The 19,468-nt window shown below is 31.4% G+C and overlaps 1 protein-coding gene across 1 annotated transcript; it reads left to right on the top strand.

Annotated features, from left to right (window-relative positions):
- The first annotated feature begins 16,737 nt into the window (after positions 1-16,737).
- Positions 16,738-19,127, top strand: LOC135122878 (endocuticle structural glycoprotein SgAbd-8-like). Its single transcript, XM_064047354.1, has 3 exons — positions 16,738-16,834; positions 18,517-18,647; positions 18,703-19,127. The coding sequence occupies exons 1-3, from the start codon at positions 16,823-16,825 to the stop codon at positions 18,986-18,988; spliced, it is 429 nt and encodes a 142-aa protein (XP_063903424.1). The 5' UTR covers positions 16,738-16,822; the 3' UTR covers positions 18,989-19,127.
- Positions 19,128-19,468: the final 341 nt, after the last annotated feature.

The raw sequence follows: 19,468 nt of genomic DNA, 5'->3' as shown, positions 1-19,468 counted from the left end.
ATAATGACATTCTCTTCCATGATATTTATACCTTTGTTGTAAATGGGCGAAGATGCTTGAGCAATAGACACGACAATGCACGTTAAGTGACCCGTGAAAAGTCTAAATCTTGCGGTGTGAAGACGGTGCGATTAACAAGAACCGAATCGAGATTTTTGCCATGAAATGTCATTGGTTTGGTTCGGCTGAATCTCAAAGGTAATTGTAATAAATTACCAGCAAGGATAAAACGGCGGTTATATAAAAGTTTTAGTCGGATCCTCGTGCATGCATTATTAATCTCTTCGTTGCATTGAAGAACTAATTGATTAGCATAATGTCCTGTACGGCGGGTTTTAAATGGCGTAAAAATGCACAAAAATGTAATAAAAACGTAAACAGAGTTATATCTCTTTACAATTTGCATAATAATGTCGTTAATATGAGAGTAGAAAATGATTTACTTATATGGTGCTAAAATGAATAATCGTAAGGAACCTTTAGGCACTGAAGAATACAAATGTTAGCTTCTGACATTTAATAGGTTAGAATGTTGTCGGTTTAGTCTTCTTTACATTTCTGTGCTGCAGCAACCACAAAAATGTTAGGAGCTGATTTTATATTTACACAATTACACAATGAACAGGAAAAGAGGATCCCACACTGTTGGGAATCGTCGAATTCAATTACATCACGAATTTAGACTTGTCTGTTTAAAAATATCTACAATTGTGAAATTTGCAATAGTATAATTACGTGTCACTTTCTATATGTGATCATAACTGTTCAAACTATAAAACATGAAAATTGATTTGGTACCGCTGACTCAACAATCTATGTTACACGGATCTTATTATAATTAAACACCTCAAGAGTGGTAGTTGTAACCTTATATTACCGCGTATTAATTTACATGTGTACTATTTCATTAATTCAAGTGATGCAAATTACTTAATTAAGTGTAATTTTTTATTTCTGCTACCACACAGCGAAAACGGTAACTAAATTTGACATTCACTCCATTGACATCGAGGCTCGACATCATTAATTTTGACTTCCTAAATATTCATGGCTTATTTATTACCATTGTGTAATTTAATATACCATTAAACTTTGCCGTTATTTATTAAAATATTTCTTTTGAATAATTCTAATCGTGATATTTATTGTAGTGAAAAACATTCTAGCACGATTCAAAATACCAGAAGATGTACGTGTAACCTCTTAGGCTACAATTGAACTATTATGAAGGACACCACTTTTGTTAAGAAACTGAATTAAAATTATTTTAGATCGAATAAATCAAATTATACCCTGCGAACCGTGATTACTCTGCATACCGCAGTCGCAATTTATAATTAATTACAACAACCGTGTGACACAGGAAAGTCTTGACAGATTCGCTGTTTAGTGTGCGAATCAGCACATAATTTTGTGGATTAAATTATTGATTTAAGCAAAGTTGCATGTTACACAGCAATTGACCTTATCGACGAGAAATTGAATTAATTTTTTATCACAGTCGTTATTTATCGTGGTCGAATTTGACAGATCTTGTTCACGGGGAATTGCCAAATGCTTAATTAGCAAGAATTTGCATTGAGTTTTCAATAATTAATGATGAACAAGTGGACCACACATCTTATAAATTTTAACTCGATTGGAACATCGGTTATTTGAATTGTAAAGTTTGGTAACGCAACCAGTAATATACTTCTGGGTGCTGCGACTGGCTGGTAGGGGAAACCGGCTGCAATCGTGCTGGTAACACAAATGTAATTTTTTTCATGTATCTGGTATTCCTATTGTGGTATTTCTAATCAAGCTTCGTGGCACAGTGTTATTTACTACTAATAATTGAAGTTACCGTTTGCAATGGGATTATTAAACTTTTAACACCGTTTCAGCAATTGCATATAATTATTACAATTACGTTGCTTAAGAAATAAATATAAGTAGATGTTTCAGTGTTCTTTGCAGTGCTTGTGACTGTTCTATCATTACAAATTCGAATATTTATTTGGATTCAGAGTGCATTAGATTTACAGCGCGTTTTTATCCCTGGAAATAGGGACTTTGTGCTAAAAACTTGTAACAAATTTAATTTTTTTTTTATTGTAATTCCGTAATTATTTTAGTCTGTACGATAAAATAAACTGAAATTGATTGATAAATAGTAGTCTAACCCTATTTATATATATTTAAGGTATCTGCCTTAACTAATAATGTGGTTAATGTACGCTGAAAACAGTGGTCAGTGTAGTCTTTTATATGTAGGAAATATAAATAAGCAGCTACTTTCTCAGAATTAGTGATGACAATTTATGGAACTTACAGCTTATCTGTCACATCATAAATTTTGTTGAAGGTTTACTTGTGGTTGATAAATTAAAAGGTTAGGTGTTCATATTTTCAGAAAACATAACATACGATTATTTTCGTATACTAATTTAACTTGGACGATAACATTTTAGATGAAGTAGTGCAGACGCTGATACTTCTTATGATTTACTGCCATCTCTATCATTTCCCTTTGATTCGAAACATTTTTTGAAAACTAATTTAAATATACAATTATTTTTAAATATGCAAATATTCCATTTAAACATTGCACACCGGAGCTGTTGGTTTTTAAATATCTAACACATTTTTATAGACTTTTACTCTTTTTGAAAAAGCAACAAAATAATGGGGCATAAGATTTTTAACTTTTTTGAAATATTTGCATTTAAAAAAAAAGTTCAACGAGTGAAAATTCAGAAAATTGCCATTTTTGAAAATGGAAGTTGGGAATTATATACAGGGTGAGTCACTAATAAGAGCACTGACCTCAACATCTCATTAATTTATTAGAGATAGAAAAAAGGTCACAAAAGAAAGGTGTACGGTTCTATAAAATTATTTTTAAAGTATAAGACACTTAGTTTTTTAGATGAAATACCCTATATATTTTTATATATTCACATCAGCTTCTCTCTAGACTTTAAAAGTACAGTTTATTTTTTTAATACCAATGTAACGTTGCCACGTTATTCCAATTTCCTTTAAATTTTTTGGCAAAGGAAGGGTTCACAATAGAATTATTTTTAAAATCTGTGTTACAATATTTTTGGAAAAGTAAAGAAAACTATGCGCTTTGTTGTGGTATCAGTTAAATGAAATTATAAATATACAGTGTGGTGACCATATTTGAATTGAAATTTCGCGCTGAAAAAAAAACAACGGCGCGAAATCGCATTTGAATAATTGGAATTTGAAAAAAAAAATTCAATCGTTACACATAGGCAACCATGTCAACGTTTAGCGCTTTTTGGGTAGTTGGTAGCTCTCCTAGGGAATTTCTGTTGAGAGGGTTGGTAGAAGTTGATTTGAAACCATGTGGTGAGTTCGCTAAGTTAGGTTTAGTTTGTTGGCAATTAATAAAAAAGGGAAAATCTTTGTTTAACATTTTTCTAAACGGAAACATGCGGATTTTCGACCGACACTAACACGTGGTGTAATGTTGATTCATTGTTCTTAAATTCACAGTTCATGTTAGGATTTTAACCGTTGCTGGTTCGAACATAATTTAACAGTTATAAGATTTGTTCAGATAAAGTACTTGCTAGAAGATTTTATGAAATTCACTTAGTCAGGACTCATCCTTTGTTTATCAAGTTATATATAACGTTTCTGGATGCTTATACTTAAGTGTTACATTATAACACTTCTTAAATCCTCACACAAGATTTGCTAGTTTATTTACTGCAGTTAAATTAACCTAACGTTGGACCGTGAAAGTGCGGTAGAATTCATAATATCGTCGACTGAGGTACGGAGGCATTAGATTTTTCCCTTAGGCAGTTATCACCGTAATCATCATCACATCACTGAGACATTTTTCTCGCAACGTTGAAAATTACACCACCGAGACATTTTTTTCTCGCGACGCTGGATGCATTTTGTGTTTATTTACCATGTGTTTGTTTGGGATAAGCTGGGGATAGTCCACGATTTAAACTCTCAAAGCTAATTGTTTTAAGTAACCAATCACTTGGATAATGGCATAATTTAGCATCATGTGAATCATTGATATGTAATTTTGTTAGCTTTGCAATTTTTCACCTCATGCAATTTTTCTTTATCTCACAATTTTGGCATCAGTAATTTCCTTTGCTGTATAATTTAAATTGAACGGAAATTTCCATGCTCTGCAGTTTGTAACCTCACGTATTTTTTTTTTGTCTGTTTTATTTCATCAGATCTTTCTGTTTTTATAAATCTTTGCAAGTTTTTTTTCTATGTAAATATTTTGTTGATTAATGCTTCCATCATATAAATCGTCTGACGTCTAATCTTAATCTCGGATAAGATTTCTTTGCTGTTTTAAATTTCACGAGAATGTTTAGTGAATTTAAATGTTGTCTATTGCTCTTTTTGAAACTTTGACACTTGTTCCATTGTAGTTTAATATCAGAGTTATAGAAATTGAACATTTAAATGGAATTGAGGTAAATAACACAATAACACGTAGCGGAAGCGGAGTGCGCGGTTCCTTGACGAGCTGGCGGTCGCGCCATCTGCACAAAGGATGCAGGATAGAATGGAAGTCAGAGGCGGTCGGGATGACGTGACGCTGTCAGCTTATTTATAGCCGTGATTTGCAACCACGAGTTTGCGACCGTAACGGCCTACTCGCGCGGCAAGTTTCTTCGTGATATAGGGGTGCTGCGAGGCAGTGCTTGCCGATAGAATAGTAGAATAGAATCACCGTGGTGGGGGAAGAACAGCCACAACCAGGGGCCCCAAACTCCGCTCGTTTTACAACACCCGGCTGTCGCTGTGCTGCATAGAGATTTATTAAAATTTGGTTCTCTTGTTAACTGCAATAATTTAAATTTGCCGCCACACGCCCGTAATAACTTGTGTATTTGCATCCAGTTACTTTAATTCAGATTTTCTTTTGCGTTGACTCAGAAAGTTTAATCTGGTTTCATTCAAAGTTAGGCAAGTTTTTTTTTAGTCGAGCATTAAGAAGTGTCTTCAACCGGCATAACTTGGTCGCAGCTTTTTTTTGTCAGTGGAGGAGTAAATGATTTTTTGTCCTCCATATATTTTGTGTTTCATTTAGCGGTACTTCTCCAGTCTTGGGGTTCACAATTTTTGAATTTTTCGCGAGCTTTTCAATTTTTTTGTCACATGTCAATTTAAGGCAGGATATTTGGGTTTGCACAAGAGAGTGTTTATAACAAAATTCTTCTAAAACTTTACAGTTTTCAAATGTCGATACTTTGTTTTTTTTTGATGATACAACCTGTATTTTATTACACTTATTTTTGTTCTCATACTTCTAATACGTTGATGTGTTTCTTAAAAAAGTAAAAATTGCAGTAACTACGAACTTTAAATGTAGAAAATACTTAATTATAAAGAAAGTGAACAAAAAATAGAATAAGCCGCAGTAATAAAATACAGAGTGTTCTATTTGAAACTATGGAAATATCGATATTTGAAAATTGTTGTTATTTAAAAGAATATATAAACACTCTGTTTATAATTTTTTTTATTTATATCACAACACGTACCTTTACTTATCTCCCCACAATATTTTGTAACAGATATTAAAAATAACCCTACTGCGATTTTTTGTGAGCCTTTTGCTTAAAAATTTCAAATAAATTGGAATCACGTGGCAACTGTGTTTCGGAATTTCAAAAACAAACTGTGATTGCCAAGCCTAAGATATTAAGCTTTTTAGTAAGATGCGTTAAAAAATAAACAAAAGTTTAAACTTATTTATGAAAAGTTTGTTGTTTATTTTCTAACAATAATTCCAAAGAATCTGTGAAGATTAACCCCAGTAAACAGAAAAAAAATTATTTAGAGATATACCTATAATCTTATACAGGATGTCTAGAATGTAGCGAAAACCCTTTATCGAGGATGTCGATAACTATGTACAAAAAAACAATTCTTTTTGGTGTAGATTACAAGAGAATCATATTTTAATAAAAGTCAATTTGGCAACGCTGAACGTATCTTCTATTTTTAAAAATGTTGCCAAATGGAATTGTATATATATTTTTTAAATGAGACATTTATTTATTACTTTTTCTGTTATAAAATAAATAGTAATTAAACTTTTAAATGCGGCGGAACAGGCAATTTATCACTATGAACACATTTTGACATAAAAATGCAAATTTGTTGAAAACGGTTAATCCGAAAGCCTTTGTGTCTGATATAATTTTTGTGTTGTTTAATACAATAGACTTTTTAAATTAAAACAGACAAAAATAAAATAATCTAGAGCGTTACGTCGAAATACCAAAATTAGGTTGTGTAGCTTTCAAACGAGAAACCATGTATATTTCAAGATAATTTTAAATTTTACTCTGAAATGACTTGTGTCAGATTGTTGTAGAGAATTTTTTGGTCATTCACAGAGACACGCTGTATACTATAAACAATTTTCGAAATATATGGTTTTCTAACTTTACGATAAGCTGACATATTTTAAATTACCTACTTGTTAGGTTAAAATAAAATTTGTGCTTATCCTAAAATGTGGTTTTTTTGAATAAAATATTTTGATTTTTTTTTCAGAAATGTCATAAAACAGAGTAAATAGTCATAAAACAGAGCGAAACAGATCTCACTGCAATTGTGTTCTTATGTAACTTACACAGAAAGTGACGTGAACCTCGTCATTAAAGTGTAAATTTGACATTTATGTTAACGTCAAGTTAGAATGTACTAAAAGTCTTAGCAGATGACCGGAGTTTAACCTTTGTTGTTTTATCTAGCCATCGCATTTCTACAAATATAAAATAACTTGAAACAACTGCTCAACAAGTTTCCACCCACTGCATCAATTCTCTCTAAATTTTTTGCAGTTAATTAATAGTAACAATAAACGGAAAGAAAGCTCCTCTTAGAAAACAAATCAGGATGATGAAAGTTATTAAACCAATCCTATTTGTGTAACTTAACATTGTTCTTAAAAATTTATGATTTTTTCTTTTTGTGTAATAAATTTGTGGATTTACGTCAGTTTCGTTGCACAGTGCTAAACCAATGACTCAGCGAATTCATTGAATTTTGCAATGCAGTAATTTCCTTTTATCTTATCTGTGGGTATGCCATACATGTCAATCATGTCATTAAAGAACGTTATTATAGTAATAAATTATCTTCTAAATTCCAAATAAAATTTGCAACAGAAAATATTCGAAAAATGAATGCATCAAGAACGAAGAAAAATATTTACGGTTCAGGAACAACAACACAGCTTTGTAAAAAATTTAAGGAATGCTATTTCATGTGTTTTAAAGATACACGATAAAATATGTGAATAATATGCCATTAATCTAAGTGAATTCACTTGAAGTCGTATTTGGTGAAAAAACGTTTTTCAATTGATAACTCGAAAAAACTATGAACTAATTAATGTTATGTAATTTTTATTCGAATTACCTAATTAGTAATTATATGAAGATGTTAAAACATTAAAACCATTAAGTCCAGTTCCTTACAAAAAAGTCTACAAAATATGTCATAAAAACGCTTCTTTAATTTGTTTTGACTTTCTTGCAACTTGTTTATTGATTTACATATTGCAGCTCCTTAATCTTGCCGAAGCCGTTTATTTGTGAATTTAAAAGCTTGACCTAGAATTTTGTCACTGCTCTGTATTGTACAATACAAAACATGTGTCGTCCATTAAGAATCGTAGGCAGATATACCACTAATAACAATGTTTACCTAATTTTGTACTACTAATATCCAACCGTATGACGTCAGGCCAACATGGTAATTTTTCAAAGATTTACTGATCAGAAATTACGTAATGCTTGTTCCAAGTTTTTAGCTTCAAAAATCCCATACAATCAAATCCAGACATTCTTAAGCGATAGTGTAACTGCTTTTAATTCAGAATGGTTTTGTAATAGAATAATCAGATAAGTTGCATAATAGGAAACCAGAAGGAACAAGTAGGATGAAGTACTGCTATGCTATTATAAAATGTTATTGTACTTACTTCTCCCGCTTCTACTTTTTCGTGTATTTTTAGACACATTAAAATGAGTTCATCAGATCATCGGTGTCAAAGATTGCAACTGTTACGAACTTTGTCGGCAGATTCATATTGCCTAACTTTTTATTGACGCTGTTAACAAATAAAATGTTACTGAACTATGTGAGCAATGAATAGGTGCACTTCAAAAAAAGATGGAACGCTATAAATGTTACGTGGACCGAAATTTGAATATTTGTTGCTAAACCGTAATAACTGTGTTAATTAATGCATGAGAATAGTGGACGGAACACGAGAGTAATAAAATTTTACGTGTTTATCAACTATTTCAGTCATTTAATTCGTGTAAAGCTGGAAGGTGAGAGTTAATGGAATTGTCCACCTACGAAAATTGTGTTCGATGTTGCACTTTAAGTTCATTATTATTCATAAACTGAAATAACTTGACCTCTGATTACAGTAACATTTTCAGTGCGAACAATTAGTTGTTCGTGATAATTCCATTCTGGTTTTCCATTGTCTCAAATAATAACATCCTACATTTCAAATCGTTTCGATGAATTGCTAGGTTTAGGTATCTACACTGCAAAATATTAGGCGTGCTAAGCATGATATAAAGCTCGTTTTTTGTCAGAGGCGAGAAGCGTTCACGTTTAATGGACATAATAATTATACTTATACATCATCAATGCAAATCAGACAACCATTATGGCATGGTTCACTGAGTCATGTAATCGAAAAAAGCGACTTAAGCATACATTTACTGAGTAGTGATGAAAATTTTTGAATAGATTTGTTTATCTTATTTTAATGTTTATATAATTATGAATGTTGAATTGAAAGAAAATTAATGTTCTGGTGTGGCTATCAATCGCATTTGAGTAAACAGGTAACTTAAAGTTATTTATATGGAAATGGAGACACTAAATGTTTCTCAATTTTTTCCCGAGTGTAAGCGAAGTATTGTAACAAGATCCACCCTAGAGTGCGAAAAAATAGGGCTTCCGTTTCTGTCTGTCTGCCTATCGTCTGATTGTGTCAGTCGTAAAACGCTGACTAAAATTTATCTGGTCATCCCCACCAACGTTTGATGACGTCGCCTCAAAATCGTGTAGTAAACTGTTATCGAAATTTTATAAAATAATTTCCTTCTGTACTTGTGATTTATTAATGTCCCTTGAGTTTTTTCCTGGGAATCCAGATTTTCGAAATCAAAATCCAAATTCAAAACAACCTTTTATTGGCCGGCGGCGTATCCGTTAGCGTGTCCTGCTCTCTACGCGAAGGTCGTGGGTACGATTACCTTATGTTGCATTTTTTTCCTTACACTGTGACTGGTTTTATTTATATTTTCTGTTAGTATTGCTAATTGGACTGGCAAAATTTGCCGTTGCAAAAAATTCCTAAATATTTAAATTATTTATTATGACATATTACGTACTGAAATACAACTATTACAAAATTTAATTGTGCGTATTTCATTTTTATAATAACCCCTATATAAGTTAAAATAGATATCTGTCGGCTGCTAAAGCAGGTATCACGTAGGTCACTGGACGACAGACACAGAGAGAGACCTAGTTTTCGTACTCTAGGGATCATGAAACGTCGAGGAAACATGAAAGTAGCTAGTCGTGAGAAAAGATCAAGACGAAACAATCCGTTTTTATTAACTAATTTATCATCATCATTTCATATAATTTTTGACAAAGTTTATCTCTGGAAAAGATTTTTACCTAAGTAGTATAATTTTATTCACACTACGACATGAATAAATACTTACCAAGCAGCAAAAACAACACTGAACAACCCCCAGATGGTCTAAAAAAGTGATTATTTTTGTTAGAGTAGAAATATATTGAGAACAACACAAGAATAAATTGTTTCAGTAGACGGAAATCGGTTCCGATAGGTACATTTACGAACTGATGGGGAGAAAACTGTACCTATATATGTATATGAAAACATATTTTTTCGATCCCTGCCTGGTCAAAGTTTAAATGACATATGATCACTCAGCATGTTCTTCTCATAGTATTTTCACTCTAATTAGGAAAATTTGGGTTGTAAGACCTTGGGATGGTTAGATACTTTTGTACTTATTTTTTCAAGATTTCTAAAGATTTTTGGTTACTTTCAGGAACATATTGGGTAACATCTGATTCCTCAAACATATCAAATCTTAGACGAGTGATGTCTTCTTAGAATCTTGTGATCATTGACCTTCTTGTTCAGAAAACTTTCTGTTACAATTTTTATAAGCACTTGACATTTTTTTTTAGTTCTAACGTTGTTATATTTTAAACGATGCGTGGGCCCCATCTTGAAAAAAAAATTTAAATACCAAGAGGTTGAAGAGACACTTCAAAAAGCTCTTTTAACTCTAAACATGAGCCGTTTTTTTGTTATAAAATTTTATGAATGACGAATTAATTCATTCAAATAAATATATATTATTCACTATCTTCAGAACTGTTGAACACGAGGTGAACTAAGTAATTTTTATTCCATGGATCAATCTGTTTTCACAAGTAAAAATAATGAAAATTATAAACACTCTTTTATTATTATTTTTTAATGTATCCTACATAGCAATAAGCTAACAGTAATTCACACTTTATTTTTTTCACTATGCTATATACTAAGTACATTATTAGCTGAAGAAGTGAACTAAGCTTATAACACCTTATTATTTTACTCGAACTACATACATCTGAAGATATTTTGGTTCAAAAATAGTAGTTCATTTCCTGGAAAATGGAAATAAATTGCAAACGCGTTCAAAACTGACCTCCTCAACCATGGTCAGACCACAAGTGTCAACAGAAATCGAAAGAATGTCTAAAATTCGCAATGATTTGTTCCGTCTACCATTACTAAGAAGTGGCAAATCTAAATTTCACAGGTCGCTGGATGTAACAAACATTTATGGATTGGTGTTGTTGCTTAAAAATGTTTTAAATATTTTTAATTTGAGTTAAAAACATCGTGATGCTAGTGAGAGAGCTGTAACCCTGAAAATAGTTGTCAAACGACGAACGATTAAAATATAGCTATATTTACTTCAAAAACTTTTGGAAAATTTAGATCAAATAACCCCAAAGGTGAGAATTTAATTTCCGTGTGTAAAGCTTGCAATAGCAACGTATTTCTCTAGAAATAAAAGTATGAATTAGGAAAAAAAACACAGTTGACAGTACTCACCCTGATTGATACATCTGATGATTTACAGTGAAATAGAACCAATTTATCCAGTTTTCTTATAATTCGCTTATACTAAAGAAAAAGAGAAATCAGAGTCGAATAAAATTAATCACTTATTACTAGTAACGCAAAAACAATATTCTAAGTAATTTTTCTACTAACTTACTCTAGATTTAATAATTTCTATCGCCATTACAACCAATATAACCATACTGTTGTACAAAGTCCCAAGAAAAAACATCTGAGCTCTATTATTATTAGTTTGAATGAATTTGAAATTTAATATTCCCATTAGCAACAGAAAGTTAGAAGTAATATAAAACACCAGTACCCCAATCAAAAAAACGTCAGAATTGTGGGAGCATATTTTTTGTAATTCGTAACATATTCGCGACATATCAACAATATATTGTTGCATACGGATGGAGTTGTAGTTGTCACTTTTCACTTTTTTAATATCACGACATAAAAATCTTAATCTTTCTGCTACCATATAACTGAAGCAAGCAAAATACATAGTGCAAATGCCTTGAGTATTTTGATTTAAAGAATTAGACAAGAGGTGTCCCACACCTATATAAATACTGTTGAACGAAATAATAATAGCGTAAGCAATGTTAAAAATCCACGTAGCTGAATACGCTGCAATCATTGCCAGCTGAAATAAACAAACATTCCTGTACTTCGTCAAAATTCCCAAATTTCTCATTTGTTGGTCAACGGTATTTATCATGCCGAAAATTTGAAACAATTTGGATCCGTTAAAAGCGACATGGAGCAGTGTACTTATAGTTCCCACCAAGCCCTGACTGAGTGTGAGAAACATTAATATAGCGTCAAAATTGAAAGTTTGTATCTTGGAAATGGTATCTATCGAAATAATCGATACACCGATAATATTGAGTACGATAATAGCTAAAATGTGTTAATTAGTGCAGGAACTTGTAATCTGTAACAAAGCTCACCGAAACCTGTTATAAATTTATTGCGTCGGTCTTCTGTGTAGAAATATTTTCCATTTTTGAGTTTAGTTCTTGTGAATGGAACTAAACCGGAAATTTTTGCAAAAGGATAAAACAGGTTAAAAGTGTCGTAAATATTTTCGCAACGAGCAAAATTCATTTTCAGAGAAAATACTTAATGTGTTCGTTTGATGTGTTAGTGGGTACTAAATGAGAGTGGTAATATAACAATATTGCAAATGCATTATTAAATATATGAAGTGATGATATTACACGTAAACCATTGATAAAGTATGTTGCTGCAGATCAATAAAATATGGATTATAGTTTTTTTTAAGTAGTCGAATACAAATGAAACTTTAAGAAAAAAAATGGAGAAAATATTTGATAAAAATGTTATTTATGCTCTGCTATGTAGAATTACTTAATAAAATGTTTAATAATTTGTAAAATATGTCTTGTTATTACGAGCGCAGCGAGTGTTGTAAACCCATGAGCAGAAAAAAGTGCTTTATAAATGGGTTTCATACATCACCTCGTTTTTTCGCCTCAAAATCAATTAATTTTATTCGTATTTTGAATTTAACGCTTGAAATTTAGTGCTACGGTGAATGGTTACCACACTAGGTCTGAAAACGAAAGATAAACTGGCAAGTTTTTTCATAATTTGTGAATTAAAATTTATAAAAATGAGAAAATCAGTGCATTAGGCGATGACGAAGTAATGACGGAGAAAGCGGACGCTGCAAGCTAAATATTCTAGAAAAAATTTATGAAACCGAATATGAACTTTTCATGGGATGGTGTAAGAAAAACCGACTAAAAAATGTTAATGAACCTGCGCTCTTAGCTGATTTGAACGAGCTGTTGAAGAAATATAAAGATCCAAGTTTATGGTCAAAATTTTCAGTGATCAAAGTTGTTCTCTATGTGGAAGGCGATCGATACAGACGACAGAGAGATAGACCGACAGACAGACAGACGGAAACGAGAAACATTTTAATTTAACGAATAAAATATATTGTTTCACATAATATTAATCCTGCATAACCAGCTTAAAAAAAAAAACAAAGACAAGTCGAAAAACTTTGTTGTATGATTTTGATTTTGTGTTCAAAACATATACACATATACCAAAAGCGCAATAAAAAACACGATAAAAGGTAGCCATAGATTTTTGAAGATTTGTCTTTGATTGTTGCTTTTTCAAATTAATGGTAATCTGACAAGACGAAAGTTCGATCAAAGACTAATATTTTGAGGTATTTTTAACAGTATTAAAGTACGACTAAAATTTCCAAGTATTGGGTCTGGTAGTTTTTTCAATAAACAAACCACGAAACTTCAAAAAAACATTAAACTGTCCAAAGCAGTCAAAGAAAAAAAAATAATAAAAAATTCATCTTTGTACTCTAAATTTCACTTACCTTAGATTTAATTACTTCTATTGCTGAGACGACCAACATTACCAGTAAATTATAAAGGATTCCACAGACAAATTTTTGACCTTTGTTCTCTTCTGACTGAATCCTCTGGATAGTAAATATACCCATTAGAAGCATAAAATTAGAAGTCAGATATAATATAAGAATGCCGATCAGAAAAAGATCACCAACGTAAATACAAACTTGTTGTATTTTCTGGCATGTTTGTGAAAAATCAAGTATATATTGTTGCAAAAAAATTGAATTGTAGTCAGAATTTTTCATTCTTTTTATGCTTTTAGTCAAAAGCTCTAGTCTTTCACCAACCGCCCAAGCAAAGTGCATGAAGTAGATTAAACATATTCCTTGACTGTTAAAATTAATTGCGTAGCAGAGAAATTGTGCAACGTCCATATAAAAATAGTTTGAATGAAATAAAATAGTATAAATAATATTAATAATCCACATAATCACATAAACTCCTACTATCACTAACTGAAAATTTCGCAAATTTTTGTATTTAAGAGTAATCTTTAAACTGGTTATTTTGTGATCAATGATGTTGATCAGATCAAATATTTTGAACAATTTTGATATGTTGAAATTGACATAACATACTGTCATTGCATTTCCTACAAAACACTGTGCGAACCCAAACAACATCACTATAGTCTCAATGTTTTGAGAATTTGACGTGTGAAGGGTATGAAGTGAAAGGACAACAACGCCGATTAAATTAAGTAAGATAACACCTGAAAGAATATTGTCGTAAATTAAAATTTGCAAAATATTAGTCACGCTTACAACATCCCGGCAAGAGTTTGTAACTGATCTTTGTGGCTGCCTTTGTGTAAATGACCTTTTTGTTTTCTAAATAAACTCTTGTAAATGGTGCCATCCCTGAAATTTTAGTTAAGAGATAAAAAAAATCGAGCGAATCGTATATGTTTTTATATCGAGGAAGCCACATTGTTGTCAACATCAATCTAAGGGTTTTAAATAATCTAGTACTTTTGTTTTAGGTGATTGTGACATACAAATCTGATTACTGAATAGTAAATGTGTCGAGATTACCTAAGTTATTAGGTGCTTATCCACATACATAAATTATAATCGACGTATATTAGATGTTGTAAACTGTACCTTTATAAATTTATGGCAGTTATATTTTTCAAATTTCAATACATCTTTCCAATTAATATTAGATGATTAATGCATGTCTACTTGTAATTAAATTAAATTAAACAATTTAAAAAAATAAATTAAATAATTTGAAAATACAGTGTGGATATATGTTTTCGTGATACACGAAAAATAAAAAATGAAAACTTTACTTTCGGTAATCGTAGATTAAATTAATGGTAGTCATTTATCAAAATGAACTCTCGAATAAATCCGATTTGGACAGAAATTTGTTGAGAATGCAGTTGCCACTTTATTAAGTGCTTAATATTTATAATTCATCAAACTTTACTTAACGGCTTAACAATGATTACCCTCAAGAACTTAACCTCTTTCATAAAGTTCCTCTGGTATTTAAATTCCGCGGTCAAACACCTTAATTTTTTTTTGTGCAATAACTATGATAAATTTCCTTCTGTCTAATATAATAACAGTAACGCATACAATTTTTGTTATAGGTCATAGTTTTTGCACTGTCAGAAGAGAAATTAAGTACAAGCAAGCAATTTACGTTAAACGCCATCCTGGAACTTCATTAGTATTAAAAATGTCAATAACAGTCGATTGCAGATGTTATATTTCGAAATAGTTCGCTATTATGTAAAGTAATCGAAAAAAATCCTATCATATTGAACATGTGAAAAATATTTTTGAAACAATATGGCATTACCTAAAAGGTAAAAGTGTGGTGTAATTTCATGGTATTTAAAGCTCGATTTGATTTAGAGATTTGTACACGGGTAATAGCAAACAATTATTATTATTAGCTATTGAGTTGTACTCAGGTGGTAAAGAGATAATCGTGAATTTATTCTTCATGAAAGAAAAATCTGTTATCAGCTTGCGACCTCATAATGTGTAAAAGTGACAGATTCTAAACATAATGAAATAGTGTAAAGGCTAATAGAAACAGCGGATGCATTGAAACGTCATTCATGAGTCAAGTAAGAGTGGAATTATCAGTAATGAAATTCATTAGCTTTTACTTGACATAGCATCAAAATGAATTTTTATTATTGTTCGATGGTTGTCTGTTATGTAAGTAAAGACGTTAGAATTGTTTTTGTACCTTATTATTAATTGTGAATTTAGTAATGAAGAATCATCTTTAATTGAACTTTGTATGGAATTAAATTGTCTTACTTAAACAGAAACCATAAATTTTCCCGCATTTAATTTTCGGTTTAACATTTTCTAAATGTTACTGTAGAAATATCAAATAGTAAAAGTTGATTATCTTTAGAGTTTTTCATGCATGTTATGCAAAGGCTGCAAAGAAGGATACTTACGGAATTTTTCTCTAATTAATGCATCTGTAATAAAATCTCGGCTGGTTATTAGCGGATTGCAACCAGTTCACGACAAACAAAACGATATTTTCGATCCTCTTTGTCTTAATATAACAATAACGATTATTTCTGCACTTCGAGGAATTTTCGTGGTGAGCGCACTGAATGAGATGTGGGTTATTGTGTAATTTTTAGGTTAGAGGTCAAGACTCATCGACAGGTGTGGTAGACACTCTTTACAATACTATTTCGTACAGGAACTTTTTCGCAAAAATTTAAAAAATAAAAAACCGATCGAACATCGCATCACTCCAACCTTCCAAGCTCATTAGCTTTTATAATCTATTAGTCAAATAAATAGCACTTTTATTAGATCATCTTGACATTTCATGTTTTGTTTTCAGTTTCGTTAATTTTTACAACAGGAAATTATCTTTGTTAAATATTCAGCCGTCATTGCTGTGGCCTGGCATTCTAAAGCTCACCCATGAAACAATAATAATTCGAATGAATATTAAATTTCGCTAAATCCGTCTATTTACCGCACCTTACCTAATACAGCATGCATAATTTCCAATGACCTTCGCATCAGGTGCATCAAAGTTTCATGAAAAAATACTCATGTTACCGAAAAAAAGTTTACAATGATTCCAGCATCTTTAGGTGAGGGTATGCGAATTTGCCCCTTGGCCGTTCATCTCAAGTATAAATTGGATTGTGACCTGGCTCATCCACAGTGCTTTAGTGACCACCAACGGCATAATCATGAACTCTTTGGTAAGTAACCGTTGATTTAGTGCCTCAGTAGTTCTAAGACTCCAGGCGGGTTAAGTCTGCGAATTTTCGGTTGATGATTTTTTAGTGCTGTAAAGTGTGATTTTTGATTTTGCGGTTGACAATATTGAAATTAAAAACTAATGTTCTAGTAAGTATCAAACAAATTTTTTTATATTTGTGTATATAGTTGGTCAATTTAAAATCCACAAACCAGAAGGCACTAATTATATTTGGCTCCCTGTTGTGTTATTTTATTTTTTTTTATGTTATATATTATACTTATTATTAAAGAAAATATATATTTTAGATATTTTATGTTAAAACATGAAAAAATTGTCGGGGACACTAAGTTTTTTGAAAAATTATATATTTTTGTTATTATTCGACGCTTTAAGGAAATGATAAAACTCTAAACAAATATAATTCGTGTTTTCGCTTATCCTAAACATCTTTAAAACAACGTAAATATCCAAAATTTGAGATTAGAAATTTACTATATATTTTTTCAAAGAGTATACTGTTATAGGTACTGCTACAAAGAGAAAACATTAAATGTTTCTCTTAGAAAGGTATTTGACAAATGCATTTTAGTTACAAAATGTCTACAACAAATTCAAAATCAAATTGTTAGTAAAATTGATATACAGGATGTTTTACCTCCACTTATTGGTATCAAAACTACTTTCAAACTGCTATATAGGAAACAAATTATGTTTAAAAATAATTTAAGGATGTCATAAAATTTATCGTAGCACTTCTAATTCTATAGGAAATAAAGATAGCTTTTATCTACCAAAAAAAATTTAAAATAAATAATAAATTAAAAAAAATATATTCTAAAAAATCGAATGAATAGTATTTATGTTTATGGGTAACAGTAATTTTGCAAAAATACTTTGTATACTTTTGTAATATTTTTTGTATGCAAAAATTTGCTGCCATTTTTTAAATGTAAATATTTTTGAGTTTTTTCATATGAATGAAATGTAACAAACTGGGTATATGAAACTTATGGTTTTGGAGTTTTTGTTATTAAAAGAACATTTTGTAACTTAGTTTTAAAACTTTTGGTGATAGATTAAATCCAAAATAATAAAGGCGAATCACCATAGTGAAAAATTAATTCCTTGACTTTTTCCTTTTTTACATAATTTTTGTCATTTTGCTTTTGAAATCTTCTTTCAACGGTGTTAGTAATGTACTTATTACAAAAACAACGTGGTAAGAACATTCATGGTTTTAAAATTTTAAAACCTATTTTCGAAATAAAATACTTTAGTTGTTAATATATGTTCAAAGTGCTATGAAAAAAATAAATACAAATTTTGGAGTTTGAACTAATATCATTTTTGGTTTCGTTTTTTGAAAACAATTGTCCAAATTTGATTGTTGATAATTTTTCACATAAATTTACTTTAAAAATAAATTCGTTTTTTTAGAACATAATTTTATTTTGCGCTGACGTCAAAGCCTCAAAAAATCATTCGTGCTGGGTAAAGACCGCCTTCCAAACCCACTGATTGAGTTATCGCCATCAACAAAAAAAAATTAATTTGTTCCGACCATAACTGTCTTGTTAATTTAGAAACTATCCCATAATTTATAACCGCTTTACGAAATTCCTGACCTCCACATTATCACCAACACATCTGTAGAATAACATGGTAATTTATTGCAACCAGATAGTCTTCGTGACGATACTTGGCTGCGTGTTGGCCCAAAGAGGTGCCTACAGACAGCCCCAGCCAGGCCAGCCCATCGCAATCCTCCGACAATCGCAGGATGTGAACTTCGATGGTTCGTACCAATGGAGGTGATTGTCTAAACGCTATCCGTGTCAAAATCTCTGATTAATCTTTGCGTTGCAGTTACGAAACCGAAAACGGCATTGCCGCTCAAGAACAAGGTGTGTTGAAAAATGCCAATAGTCCCGAACCCGCCGAAGAGGCTCAAGGTTCCTTCAGCTACACTGCCCCTGACGGAACCCCCATTTCCGTCCAGTACGTCGCCAACGAGAACGGGTTCCAGCCTCAAGGTGCACATTTGCCAGTCCCTCCACCAATCCCACCACAGATCCAAAGGGCTTTGGAGTGGATTGCCGCCCATCCAGAATCCGAGCAACAAAGAGGAGGAGGAGGATTTAGGAGACAATAAGCTGGACAATAGGCCGACTGTAACTCTGTGGCTGCCTTTGTATCATATTTATTACTATGACGTGTGATTTATTATATTATAACGGATTAAGATTCGATTGCGGATTATGCAAGGCAATAAATTGTTAAATTAACAGAAATTTGGGTTTTATTATTGCTACAAAATTGAGTTTCTGCGAACTAACTGAGACCTTGTGGTGAAGTATAAATTGACGAAGGAACCTTTAGCAAACTATAAAATTACTATCCATTGACAAAAAAAGAGAAGACACAGATGGCATTATGACGCAACCATGTTTGATAAAACCAACTTTATTAATTAATGGAAGTTCGAGTCTAAAGACAAATATGGACTTCATTAAAACCTGGAAACTTATTTTTTATAACCCAGTTGAGACCTTGTGGACCGTCGTGACTGATCTATTAAAAATTACGGAAGACTTATTAATATTTCTATCATTGTATATAATGAGCATAATTA

Source organism: Zophobas morio, unplaced genomic scaffold (assembly GCF_036711695.1).
Source record: "Zophobas morio isolate AGI-343-1 ecotype UQ-CSIRO unplaced genomic scaffold, CSIRO_AGI_Zmor_V1 ptg000005l, whole genome shotgun sequence".
NCBI classification, from domain to species: Eukaryota; Metazoa; Arthropoda; class Insecta; order Coleoptera; family Tenebrionidae; genus Zophobas; species Zophobas morio.
Note: the sequence above shows the minus strand (reverse complement) of the source record. Positions and strands in the feature narration are given on the sequence as shown.